The 14386-nt window shown below is 42.9% G+C and overlaps 1 protein-coding gene across 2 annotated transcripts; it reads right to left on the reverse strand.

Annotated features, from left to right (window-relative positions):
* Positions 1-216: 216 nt before the first annotated feature.
* On the reverse strand, positions 217-11757 carry LOC309388520 (uncharacterized protein). 2 transcript variants are annotated; one of them, XM_081945925.1, is made up of 5 exons: positions 11652-11757; positions 10235-10670; positions 9438-9564; positions 7822-7959; positions 217-6389 (listed from the first exon to the last, which is right to left on the reverse strand). In XM_081945925.1, exons 2-5 carry the CDS (start codon positions 10649-10651, stop codon positions 4615-4617), a joined length of 2457 nt encoding a protein of 818 aa, XP_081802051.1. In that variant the 5' UTR covers positions 10652-10670; positions 11652-11757; the 3' UTR covers positions 217-4614. The 2 variants fall into 2 exon arrangements, with proteins under 2 accessions (XP_081802051.1, XP_081802050.1); XM_081945924.1 differs by lacking the exon at positions 11652-11757 and adding an exon at positions 11140-11356.
* Between the last annotated feature and the right edge of the window lie 2629 nt (positions 11758-14386).

A 14386-nucleotide genomic window follows, 5' to 3' on the forward strand; every position in this document is an offset into this window, starting at 1 on the left:
ACGAAAACGGCCTCCCCTGGCCCTTCAGAAGGCCGAAAATCAGCTGGCCTGTGCATGCATGCGTGCCATAGGTTCGCCATCATGGGTCTAGACCAAAATAGATCATCAGGAAGGCTGTACTAGAACGATTTTTAATTAGTCAACAATAACAAAAGTTTTTATTTTGGTCACAGGCCAGCATAACATAAAACCATGAGGATATAAAAATTACAGCCATTTGAACAATAACTGAAGTTTAATAAAGCTTAATGTTGTCAAATTTTACAGCTCCAATTCCTATGAATTAATAATACTCGCGCAAACTGTATGTGAGAAAATACAAATGCTATGGTACAAGGTTATAAAATAGTTTTTGTAGAAATAAACTACACATCTAAAATAAGGGATTATCAGTTTAGTGTAGATTGCAATAAATAAAAGTTTATATAATAGCACCTGAAAATTTACCAAAGTTGCTAAATCTCTTTCCTAATCAATTCCGGATGGGTTTTATAAACACAAGCACAAAACACACATACACAGAAAGAAGCATTTTGGATGTTATCGAAGAAATATAATCAATCAGTTCAATTTGTAAATGTGCCTGATCAGCATGCCCTGGAAGCCTTGCCCATTGGTTGGTTCATTCATTCATTCATTCATTCATTCATTCATTCATTCATTCAATGTATGTAGCCAATCATCTCACTTTTATATGACCCTAGGGGGTTTACAATAAAATAAGTAAAATTCATAAAATACACAATATCCAAAATACAAATAAGACACATAGCAGCCAAACATTATCGATTCAAAAAATGGACTCTATTCCCCAAGCCAATCTCATTTCGGGGGGAATGATGTTCCATTTTGGGGAAGTAATTAACATGTGCCTTCATGTAGAAGACACCAGACAAGGACATATTCAGCCAGCTCAAAACGCCCAGTGCAACAAAGGAATTTCATATTCAGGAACTTCTTATACCTCGGTTTTGAAACCGTAGAAGGTGAGGCATTCAGGTGCATTAATGCAAATACTGGGCTACAGCCCATGGGGAACCGGCTGCACAAGTGGTGGGCGAGTGCGCAAAGCTTTATTTGCACATGAGCGACAACTAGGCTGTGCCTGTAAAACCATCTCCTCCCCTGCCACCACTACTGCTGCTGGTCCATGGAGGCAGAAATGTTCGGGACTGCTGTATCAATGTACAAGTCCTTCTCTGCTTTGGACTTATAATTTCATGGGACATGCTGCTGGTATGCAATGGTATACAGGAAAAAGACCTTGGAAGATGGGGCAAAGAAAGGCAGCCTAGGGAATAGTCAGTTAAGAGAGAGCATAGCCTGCAGTCAGTGATGGAATTCAATTTTTTTAATTACAGGTTCTGTGGGCATGGCTTGGTGGGTGTGGCAAGGGGAAGATACTGCAAAATCTCCATTTCCTCCCCACTCCAAGGGAAGGATACTGCAAAATCCCCATTTCCTCCCAATCAGCTGGGACTCAGGAGGCAGAGAATAGATGGGGGCGGGGCCAGTCAGAGGTGGTATTTACCGGTTCTCCGAACTACTCAAAATTTCCGCTACCGGTTCTTCAGAATTGGTCAGAACCTGCTGAATACCACCTCTGCTGCAGCTGGAGAATGGGTGGAGCATGATGTCATCATTAACAGGCAGACCACACAGGGAGCACAAGCAGAAAAGCTGCATTAACAGAAGTTTGCAAATATGAAAGTACAGTCCTCCCACCATTTCCTTTATAGCCTGAGAAACTAGGGAGGGTCCCTTCTCAGTCTCTTGCTCTGCTCACTATCCAGCTGTAATCTAAGATCCCTCTTATTTGGCCATACTTTAGGCAGCCTCTCCTTGTCTCCCAAAGTCTTTCCCACATTCTGCTCCATAGTACCTATTGTGTACCTATGATATCCAGCAATGGTAGATTAGGCATCCTAAAAGGCAGGACTGTTGCTCCGTGTCTATAATCTGATGCAAAGTGCGTCAAAGACTTTTTATATCTCAAAAGTTATGATTTAGTCAAAGTCCAGAGTCTATTGAAAATCACCTCCAAGAGTTAGCTTGTTTCTTAGTTTATTATATAGATTTATCTTATCAAATAGCTCTGTGTGACTAACCAACAAAACATCTGAAACATATATATGAAAATAATTGAAAACAACAACAACACAGGATGGCAGACAAAGAAAAAAACCCACATCAGCCCAGGGCAAGAATGGAAGCTGGCTTCTGCCAATATCCAGTCCTTCAAGGCTAGAAAAAAATTCCAGGTTTTTAAAGGTTTTCTGAAAGTAAAAAACTGGGTGTTTCAGACCAAAATTGTAGGAACTAGGCCAGTGGCGGGTTGCTCCCAGTTCGGTCAAACCAGTAGTAGCGGCGGCAGGAGGCCCCACCCACTTGCCCAGATGCTTCTGCTCATGCGCATGGGAGCTCACCCGAACCGGCAGTAAAAATATTTGCAACCCACCACTGGAGTAGCCACACCAGAGAGCAAACTCTAGCCAGTGTTTATAGCTATCTATATCTGAATCTCTCTTTTTTTAACTATGCCCACTTCACGGTGCAGGGTCTCTTGAGGCAAATCACTGGAGTAGAAGCCCTGAACTCACACATTTAGCAAGATGTTTTCCAGCGGTCTGAAGTCAGCCAAAGAACCTACCAGTAAGAAGCACATTCAGGAAAGGCTGCATACAGAGAACGGCTGCAGCTGCTACAATATTTTATTCTTTATTCTTAAAACATGTTCCAAGCATGCCGTTTACTATTGATGTCAGGCATGGCGAAACCTTTGGGGCTCAGTGGATCAAATATTCGGAAAACGCCTAATGATTCTGCTGGTGTGTCAAATCCCCTCCCCCCGAATAAAAGAGTAACAATTCTTTAGCAAGAAACAGTATTGCAAGAGATAGTGGAAAAACCAGGTTTAACTGGCTTCAAGGTGCATAAAAAAAAAAGACAGTTGATTATTTTTGGGAAAATCGTTTCTTACAACTTTACCCGATCTTGAAAAGTTGTCACTTTAAAAAAATCAGAATGGCTGTAGAACAAGAAAATGGAAATAATTGTGAATATTCTCCATTAGACTTCTACACATGTAAGCGAGCCTCAACAGGGCGAGGCTTGGTGGAACCTGGTAACAGACAAAAACCTAGGGAGGGCAAAAATGGCAACCCTGCTGATTGGTGTCCTTCACCCAGTTACTTTCCTCCATTCCATTCATTGCTGGGGGCGCACGAGTTGTCTGGCCACCACATCTAAATCAACAGTCTTCCCAGCTGCTGCCAAAAAGGCCAGGATTCCTGGGCTTCTGTTTTGCTGGAGGGGAGATCTTGCACTGGCATAATCACTACCAATCCACCATGGACAACATTAGGGGCCTGGACGTATCTACTATGTTCTCTTTTTCAATGTTTCTATGTGACTCTAGTGGTAAAAGCCAAAAGAACCACAAAGATGGAATTCCTAGAATGTTCATGTTGACTCTAACACTAGGCTATGGAAAGTAGACGTATTAGTTAACCTTCAGGTCAGCTGTGTGGACAATACAGTTTAAACATTGTGTGTTCTGTACCCTCAAGCACATGCTACTTGATTTCCAGAAAACTTGAGCTGCTTGATTTAAAAATAAACTTTCTTAGGACTAATGGGTGGGCGCCAATCAAACCAGCTTTTCTGTTCACACAACTCACTACCTCTCATGACTCAGTTATGCATGTTGGGAGAACCTGACTGTTATGCAGTCATCTGGCTGAATAAATAGACTTGAACAGAAATCAAAAATCAGGTGGAGGGGGGCTTTCTTTTTCTACTGATGTTCCTGAAGCAGCATCTTGAAGTTGAAGCTATATTTCTATCTGTCAGTTTTTGATTTTGTCCAACCTGTGCAAATTTCATACATCTCATTTTGAATCCTGTTGAGCACAAAAGGCAAGTCTTAAATGCTGCTTCTGCCTTATCGCTACCAGATTTGGGATATTTGTTTCGGAAGTGTCTCATTCATTTCAAGACAAGCTTCAATAAAATAGCCATGCTTGAGTGGGAAACAAATACAAAATTAATCTAAGGGTTTCTCACAGTCCCAAATGAAGCTTTCTTAGAGAACAGCAATAACTATTACTTAGTTTCAGGTTATCCTGGAGTACAGAACAATCTATCTGGAAGATAGTGCCACCACTTGTTCCTAGGAAAATCGAAGCCAGACAGCATGGCATCAGTGCTTTCACATGGAATGTCTACTGTTTACTAAGCTCCTTCAGGCCAATCCTAAAAGAGGCATTTTAAAACAATAGACACCTCCAGTTCTTATAGAAGAGGGACACAAAATTTAAGTTCCAAATGCACACTGCTTCCCTCTGGCTCCATAAAAGCATTTGCAAGAGAGTTATTAGTGAATTCCTGGAAAATAATCACATAAAAATAACATGGAAATATTTCTCAGTGCTTACAGCAACACAGGCAATGATTTTTTCCTGTGTGAATTTTTTCATGCTTAATAAAATCTGATCTGTTGCAAAAAGTATTGTGACATGCAAAGCACATGCAATTTTTCTTCCCAGAGTGAAACAGCTGGTGTTTAATTAGCTGAATTTTTTTTTCTCAGGAAAGACATTGATATGACTTTTCTCATGTATGGATTTGCTGATGCCTAGTTAGACGAGATTTTACCCGGAAGCTCTTCCCACAATCTTCACACTCAAATGGCTTCTCACCTGTGTGGATCCTGTAATGTCCTTGTAGATGGGATTTCATGTTGAATTTTTGGCCACAATCAGGACAGCCATAAGGTTTCTCTCCAGTATGGAGACGTAAATGGACATTAAGATTAGACTGCTTATTAAAACGTTTCCCACATTCATTACATGGATATAGCTTTTCTCCTGTATGGATTTGCTGATGCCTAGTTAGACAAGATTTCACCCGGAAGCTCTTTCCACAATCTTCACACACAAATGGCTTCTCACCTGTGTGGATCCTGTAATGTCCTTGTAGATGGGATTTCATGTTGAATTTTTCACCACAATCAGGACAGCCATAAGGTTTCTCTCCAGTATGGAGACGTAAATGGACATTAAGATTAGACTGCTTATTAAAACGTTTCCCACATTCAGTACATGGATATGGCTTTTCCTCTGTGTGAATCCTCTGGTGTGTAGTAAGGTGTGAAGACTGATCAAAACTTTTCCCACACTCACGACAGACAAAATTCCTGTCTGACACTGTAATTCCTTTTGGGGGCTTCTTAGTTATAATTTTGATGAAATTTCCTTGTTCAGGAATTGCATATGTCACCTCTGGTAATATTGCCTGAGTATTGCCTTCTGATTTGCTCTCAGTTGGTTTGGACAGCTTGGGATCTCCTATATGGGTTCGGCAGTGCTTATTTAGGGAAGCTTTAACAGGGAATCTCTTCCCACAGACTTCACACTGATAAGGCTTCTCCCCTGTGTGCATCCTATAATGTCCAAGTAAATGAGATTTAGTACAAAATCTTTTGCCACAATCTGGACAGCCATAAGGTCTCTCTCCAGTATGGAGACGTAAATGGACAGTAAGGTTAGACTGCTTATTAAAACGTTTCCCACATTCAATACATGGATATGACCTTTCTCCTTTATGAATCCTCAGATGTTTACTAAGGTCTAAAGGCCGATCAAAACGTTTTCCGCATTCATAACAGACATAATTCCTGTTTGACACCGTTAGCCCTATTGGGGAATTGGTACTGATGATTTTAACTATTTTTTCTGTCTCAGGAACTGTGCACACCTGTTTTACTTCTGGTAATACTGCCTGAGTATTGCCTTCTGATTTGATCTCAGATGGTATGGGCAGCTTGGGATCTCCTGAATGGATTCGCTGGTGCTTATTTAGAGATGATTTAACAGGGAATCTTTTCCCGCAGTCTTCACAAACATAAGGCTTCTCCCCTGTGTGTATCCTGTAGTGTCCACGTAAATGATATTTGGCATTGAATCTTTTGCCACAAACAGGGCAGCTGTAAGGTTTCTCTCCACGATGGAGACGTACATGGACATTAAGATTGGACTGTTTGTTAAAACGCTTCCCACATTCGGTACACGGATATGGCTTCTCTCCTGTGTGGATCCTCTGGTGGTTAATAACTTGTGATGGCTGATCAAACCTTTTCCCACACTCATAACATCCATATTTTTTCCTTGTTGCCGTTGTGGCTAATTGGGAGCTACTTCTAGGCATTTTCTTGCTAGGCTTAGAAGCTTGTGATAATTCCAGTGATAACTCCTGCCGCCTTCTGGATTTGATCCCCATTTTTTCAGAATGTTTGGGATCAAAGGAAACATCCCACCGCAGTGGTTCGTGAAATTGCTCTGCTCCAGGCTTCTGTTGATGATGAGGATTTTTTCTTGTATCGACATTTTCTGCAAGAACAACAAAGATATCTTGTACTGAAGACAGAGGCAAAAGAAGCAACACAGTAGCAGGCAGCAAAGCAAGAAATAAGGGGAAAAATATGGTCTCAGTTTCAATAGAAAAGCTGTTGGTAGGAGGCAGGGGTGGGTTCTGGCCAGCTTTAAAATTGTTCTGTGCATGCACAGAATTCAAAAACAAAATGGCGGCGACGGCAACCAGGGAACCGGTTCAGAGGCGTGGCAGGCCTGGGTTGCTGCCAGTTCCAGCGACCCAGGCCGCTATACCACTACCGGTTCGGCTGAACCGGTAGGAACCACCTCTGGTAGGACAGGTCGTGACAAAGATAGAAATATAGATGGCCAAAGAACCATCCACTCAGTCTTGCTAAGGTTGAGCTTAAAATTGTTTCTCCCCCACTGAGACCTGCTTAACTTAAGTGACTTCCAGTTTGTCCATAGGTCTGTTTTTCGCCCTCAGGGGCCTTCAGGAGGCTTCCCTGAAGGCTCCGGAGGTCGAAAATTGGATCTACAGCCAAACTGGAAGTCACCATTCCTGAACTTCCAGGTTCCCCATAGGTCCGTTTTTCGCCCTCCGGAGGCTTCTGGGAAGTTCCTGAGGCCTCCTGAGGGCATCTGGGGGTGGGGGCTGTTTTTGCCCTCCCCAGGCTCCTGAAGGAGGGTGGTTTGTTCATTCATAATGGAGAAGGAAGCTGGATTTCTTTTCCTCTTTTTTTTTCTTGGAAGGGTCTTACCAACCATACCTTCACGGATTCTGAACCACCTGAATTTAGGTCAAAAAGAGTTGACCTAACACCTCACCAGGAGAAAAATCCCTCAGATTACTCCTTTCCTCGGACTGCAGAATCCTTCCCTCTGCTCCCTTCTGAAAGACCATGTCAAATTCCCTGTTATGGAAACTGTCATATGGATATTGGGGTGACAATTCTAAATTAAAGAAGGAAGCAAAGCAGAGGAAATATTGGAAACCCTGCAGGAAAATAGATTTCTTCTATAAGTCTAAAAGCATCAAGATCTGAAGATGTACCTTATGTGATGGCCACCCAGAAGAGACTACCTTATTGGGTGGAGTTTAGACTTCCTGGGACTTGAGTTATTGAAACCACAGTGGGCCAATTAAAACAGACTTTGCTAGGGAACTGATGAATTGGAATGGCTGTTACTGGATGTCCCCCTGATTCTGCTGAAGGTGTCCATTAGGAGTTACAACTATGTTAAGGGAAGAAAAGGAATAGGTCATCCCGCACATGAGCTAAAATCTATGTATTTGGAGATATTCTGATCAATTAGATGTATCTTCCAACTACCCCAGGTCTGGGCAGTAGACAGATTAAAAATGTTTGAATTTTAAAAAGTAAATTATATAACCCAATAAAATGTAACAAAAGGATTCTTTTATCAAAGAAAAGAAAGAGCTTCTTACCAACCACTGTTATGTCCTCACAATTTACAATCTGTTGATCAATAGTGTTTTTTCCTTTCAATGTCTGGAGATCAGCCATCTGGGATACTTCTCCCCAGTCAAGCTGGAGACGTGGATCTGGTTTGGAAATTAAGAGCTCTAGAGCAAGAGAAAGAAACACAATAAAAGAGAAGAGAATTACTGATTCTTTTATAGCCATCTAACACAATAAAATATCCTGGGCCAGGCTGGTTATTTAGTTAGCTTAGAATTTCAGCTTAGGTAAAAACCTTACCAAATGGCCAGTTCAGCCACTATTCAAAGTGACAATGTCACTGAAAAAATAATTTAATGATCAGTCCTCATATTTATGACCGTTGCAGTGTCACCCCCATAACCATTCAGGAACTTTGCAAGTGGACAATTTTGATAATCATCGCAGTGTCCCACAGTCATGGGATCACTATTTGTGTACCTCAAAACCAGGTTCCAACAAACAGAGTCAATGGAAAAACTGGCCACATGATGTTGCTTTACAATTTATGGTTACTTGCTTAATGACCGAATGAGAATTGAAATCCTAAGTTCATCCTGGTCATGTGTTATGCTTAGTGACTATGCTGCTTAGTGACAGACTTCCCAATTACTGTCACTAAGCAAGAACTAATTATAGTAGAGATGATGTTTAGCTCAAGGCTGAACTGTTTATTTCTTGGACTTCTCTTAATTTGGTTCTTTTTCTGTACACATTTTATTTACCAGGTAAGATATCATCATCAGTGCATGGGTGTGTGGAGTATTATAGTTGTTTATAGCTGCTTCATTGGGGCTCAGTTGCTTTCTTGATTGTGCCTCCATCAGAGTATTTTTTCTTCTTTCTTAATTGTTTCTCTGGTGCTTCTTCCTGCAGTATGCCACAATGATACCAAGCCTGTTGGTTGTTTCAGGGATATTTGTAGAAAAACAACCAAGCTCAGACATCACCAAGAACTGAACAGCTTAGAATTGTCTACTAGTGTAGTGTAGTAAAAGTAATGGATTAGACTTGGGGAGTTAAAATCAACCTATGCTATGGAAACTCCCAGTGAACTAGCATCCATCCTTCTTTCTGAGCTCAACCTACCATACAGGGTTGTTGATAAAATAAAGATTTCCATTTTTCCCTGTTTCACACAAAAAGTCAGTAAAGGGGTTTCCAATCATTACTAAACTTAGACAATAGGTGTTTTCTGACCAAAGCTGTCGTCATCTTTACCATCCATAGTGGGCAAGTCAAATCTTTCATTCTTTGCGCATATAATAATCTCAATCCAGTTACTATATATAAAACTATGTTTCACAGCATTATGGATTTCGACTGCTTGCCTCCTTGGCCAATGCTGGATTAGGAATGGCAAGTCCTAATTTTTAGAAATACGAGGAGTTTCATTTAGACTATGTAGCATGAGGTAGGAACAGCCCTTGGGGATGTGGAGAGGGTTCAGCAGAGCTTAGCTAAAAACCTTAAAAGTAAGGGAGATGACTTTACAAAAACATGCAATTTGCCTGTTACACCTAGGCAAAGAGGAGCTGATTCTTTGGTTGGGACTGACACCTTCAGAAAGGTTTGTATAGTCTTATAGGAATGGGAAGCTTACCTAAGGAGCTCACATTCTCAGAATTCTCTCGCATGACCGTGTAATACAAGATTCTTTGTTCATCATCCAGAAGGTCCCACTCCTCTGGGGTGAAGTATACAGCCACTTCCTCAAATGCCACAGGGCACTAGAAGAGGAAGACAATCGAACAAAGCAATGCATTTGATCTATTATTCTGATGACTGCTATGTCATTTAGCAAAAATATTCAGTTTTAATTCCTGCTTTATATCTTGAATTTGTAATTCCTGATTCAAGCTCATATAAAGTTTATCTTAAGCTCCCAGGAGTTGAAAAGGGCCTGCCTAACTCACATTAAGGCAGGAGGAGGTTTAACTGCACTCCTACATTTGAAACACAAGTCACTGTTAGGACATTTGGTTGTGATTGTAGTACAGCAAGCTATAGAAATCCAGCCACTGCCTTATTAGGTAAAACCAGGTAATTGGGTTAAGTAAAAAAAAATGGCTTAATAATATTCCTGGGAGTCTAACCCAGGATTTGTCATTACAACTTGTATGAGCTACTGGAATAATGTCTTTATGTTAAACCTGTAGCTCTCCAAGTCATAACAGGCTTGCTAGAAAGTTGGGAACTATCTCAAGGGAGTTGACGTTTTTAGCCTTCCCTCTTTCTACTGCCCACTCCATTTATAACCAATTGCAGGACAAATTCAGGTGGCCTCAGAATCCAGCCTACTGGAGACTCCTCTTGCTTGGCCAGTGCTTGTGGTCAGAAGAACAGCAACATCCCTAGCATTAGGCTATCAAGGTTTCCCTTTCTTATTCACAAGGATACCTGTTGCTCCAGGTAAGCTTCAGCCAGCTGAGCTGCCTCCTGGCTGGTACTTGGCTTCCTGGCTCTCACCCAAGCCTGCATTCCCAAAGGAAGCACATGCAGAAACTGCTCCAAGATGACCACATCCACAATCTGTCCTTTAGTGCGGTCCTGTGGTCTCAGCCATCTCTGAGCGGCCTCTCGCAGCTGGAACAGAATCTGCCAGGGACGTTCCCCCAACGGAAGAGCATTGGAATGAAACATCTGTCTGTTGTACTCCTCAATGTCCATGAGCAGAGTAGTCACTTCTACTGAAGCTTTCATGGAGGCTGACCATATGCATATTCTTCTAGAGAAGGCACTGGGCTGATCCACTGGGGCCAAACCAACTGGTTCCCCTGCTGGGACTCGGGAAAGGCGAAACGTACGGAGGTCCATCTCAAAGGAAATTTTGCAACTAGTTTTACGAAAAAAGCAAAATACATCTCACTTATTGGGCAGCAAATCATACTGAAAACAAAAATAGCAAAGGGAATGAAAAAATCTCACCCAAGAACAGCAAAAGCAAGACGCAAGGCATGTAAAATACTTCATAAGTGACAAAATGGGGTGAGTAGGGAGAAACACAGGCACATACTTACTGCTTTTTGGGTATTCTGCCCCTCTCCACAGGGAAATATGTCAGAGTTTTGGCAGTTTGACTATTATTATGAGATATTATGAGGCCCAGGAGCAAAACACAGCACACAGAGCCTTTATTAACAATGGTTTATATATAACTATATGCAAACATATACGTGGTAGCTAAAATCCCTTACCATTCAGCTCGGACAAAAGGACAGAAATGAAATACAAGGACAGAAATGAAATATACGATGCGAGGGCGAAACACCCTCTAATGACTACCTATATAGAGAGACACCTACCATGCAATTAGTCCTCCTCCTTGCATCAGCCATTGCAGTCTACAACTTTACATCAGCTGGCAGCTATTAAATCCTCAGTACCTGACAAAATATCACCCCAATGTACTTTTAATTGTACCAATATGGTTTCCCTGCAAATAATAGGAGCCCATTGATTGCCATCTAATGCTGTTTGGAATTCATCTGCTTTTAAGATTTTCTCTGCATAGAGAAGAGACAGAGTTTGCATCGCAGATCCCCCCCCCCCCCAAAAAAAAAAAATACTGAGAAATAAATCTTCCCAGGTTGGAGAAAAAAACTAGTCAGCAAAGCCGAGGCTCAAAAGAGACTCTCTGTTGCTGTGGCCGACTACACAAAATTGGACCTGCAGGGATGGGCAGATGCACAAATCTGTGGATGGGTGGACGGAACGATGGGGACTCATCTGTTTTCTGCCTGCCCAGGTTCAGCCCTGCGTCAAGAAGCCTTTTTAGCCGAATATCCGGCTGCTGGAAAAGGAAAATAATTCTTACTTTAGGATTCAGCCAAAAAGGAGAAAGAGAGAGATTTTTTCTCTGCTAGACCTTCGTGCATTTAAATAGGACGGCCCTGTAGCGAAACGATCACAGCAACTTCCCGATAACCCGGAAAACAAAACAGCACTCCGTCCGCAGCGGAGAGGAAAGAAAGCTAGCTGGGATTTCGGGTCTAGCAAAGAAAAACCCCAGGGCCCTCTCGTGGGCAGAGGAAAGAAACGCTTCCTAGTTCTGCCTCTGCTGAGTTTACAGTAAGCTGCCACCTGCCATTCTTCAGCGAGCGGAGAGGTTTTATCGGCTTGGCCCAGAGTAGCGTTTCTCAACCTTGGCAACTTTAAAAATTCCGTGAATCGAAGTCCCCGCATTTGAGAGTTTTGCTAAGATTGAGAAACACTGGCACGGAGAAAGCAATGGTGCTTTCTCGGGAGGCAACTGGACTTTCTTGTGTTTTCTTCGAAGACGTTTTGCTTCTCATCCAATAAGCTTCTTCAGCTCCGATAGTGGATAGTGGGCTCCGTTCCTTCCGTTCCCCGCTGTCCTTTCAGAGATGAAGAAGCTTCTTGGATGAGAAGCAAAACGTCTTCAAAGAAAACACAAGAAAGTCCAGTTGCCTCCCGAGAAAGCACCTTCGGGACAACCATGACCTTGATGACTGGGAATCTCTACAGACTGGCATGGAAGCATCAGTGTGTGTGTATGTCAAACGAAGGCAGATGAACGGCAATGATCCCATTCCCATCCAAGCTTCGCCCCGCCTCCTTCTGTCCTTTTATTGGGAGCCACACGTGTACCTAAAAGAGCGATGCTGCTTTGGTCATTCGGATGAATGCATCAAATCCTGCAGAAATTCCTGGCTTAGATCACCCTATATTTCAGGGAGGAAATCTCCATCCCCCAAATTGTTTCCTTCGAGGTATGGAATAAAGAAGAGATCACGTGGCAGCTGCTTTCCATCTCTATCGTTATGCCATGGTTTACAGAATAGGCTGAAGCTGGAATAACCAAAGTCTCCTTTTTTGGGAACTGTTCCCGCTAATTATTCACAGCATGGTTTCTGGTGTGCCTTTTAATGAATGTTAATTGTTCTGTGTCTTTGGTTTGCCTTTATTCTGTTTTGCCGGTTAACAGTTTGGGTGTAATTAACAACATTGCATTAGTATCCCAGGGCTAAATCTGTTGGAAAAGTTTTAATTTATTGTTCTTTGCTTTTTTTAAAAAATGAGCATTCTAGCTTTTAGCACAGTCTCCTAGACAAAAACAAATTCTAACCAATTAGCAAGGCATCTAAAAATCAAACGTGGTAACAAATTGGGACATCCATATAACACAACTGTTACAGGTATGCAGCTTGTCCTTTGTTAACAATGACAATCGGGAGGAGAATTTCCACAGATAAGCAATGCAGTTGTAAAACATAGCATCACATACCCACATTGTTTAGTGATGGAAATCCCGGCAGTCCTCTTTGCCATCACTAACCAAATGTCATTAGGGGAGGATCCACCCACTGTGTGTTCTGGCTCAATGCACAACCTCACTGCTCCAGCTACTAAATTTAAACGTCTTAACACTCAGCCCCAACATTGCCATAATTCGAGAGGAGGCAGTCCTTAACCTTAGTGAGGCTTGAGGCTGGAAAGGACCAAGCCCAGTCTCAAGCCTCACTAAGGTTAAGGGACTGCCTCCTCTCGAACGATGGCAGTGCTGGGGCTGAATGTTAAGACGTTTAAATTTAGTAGCTGGAGCAGTGAGGTTGTGCAACAGAACACACAGTTATAACTGATTGGTCGAAGAGTGATACCGGTTGCTCCGGTATGAGGCAATCTGCACTGTGATTGGGTGTGGAGTGTTTCCCGCCTCCCCTCCCCCGTGTCCTCTGTGACTTATGCTCCTCCTGTTTGCCTGACTATCTTTGGTGTATATAGATGTAAAATACACTATATTTATATAAAACTACAAGTTCGTGTCAGTGTCTCCCACTTCATTTGGACACCGGCTGTGCAATTCCCTGTCATAGAGGCCTAGGACCACGATGGCGAACCTATGGCACGTGTGCCACAGGTGGCACGCAGCGCCCTCTCTGTGGGCACATGAGCTGTCACCCTGGTTCAGTTCCACCGCGCATGCACACGTGCCTCCTGCTAGTCATCAGGTCTCTGCTGCACATGCACGGGGGCTGGTGTGTGTGCAGGGTGTTGCCCTCACATGCGGGGGTGGGGGTGGGTGTTGCAGGTCCCATGTGTGGGGAGCATGTGGAGGTGCACACATGTGGAGGGGGCAGGGGGCATGTGCGGGGGGCCACACATGGATTGCATTTTTTGGGTAATGCGCCTGCACTTTGGGCACTCGGTCCAGAAAAGGTTAGCCATCACTGGCCTAGGACTTTCAATAATCTCAGCTGTCCCCAGACCTTTCTCAGCCTCAGTGTCGCAGGTGCCACCACTGCCCCCAAGGAGTGCCACCTGGAGTCCATGTTGCACCACATGCAGAATCTCAGCTGACATACCTTTATGCCAGGCCTGCCACATGCCGCTGACCTTCTTCCTACACGAGGCACCTGCTGCCGGAAGATCTTTTTCCTGAGGCTGCACATGCTGTTTTCCAAATGAAAACAGGTTCTTTAGTTTTCTGGAGAATGGTGCATGGGGTTTCAGGAACAAGGCCAGGAATGACAACAGCTGCCTTGCATATTACTAGGCTGGCTGCACTTCAGCAACAGCAGTAGGAAGAAG

This window comes from Natrix helvetica (assembly GCF_964273705.1).
Source record: "Natrix helvetica genome assembly, chromosome: 1".
Classification (NCBI taxonomy): domain Eukaryota; kingdom Metazoa; phylum Chordata; class Lepidosauria; order Squamata; family Natricidae; genus Natrix; species Natrix helvetica.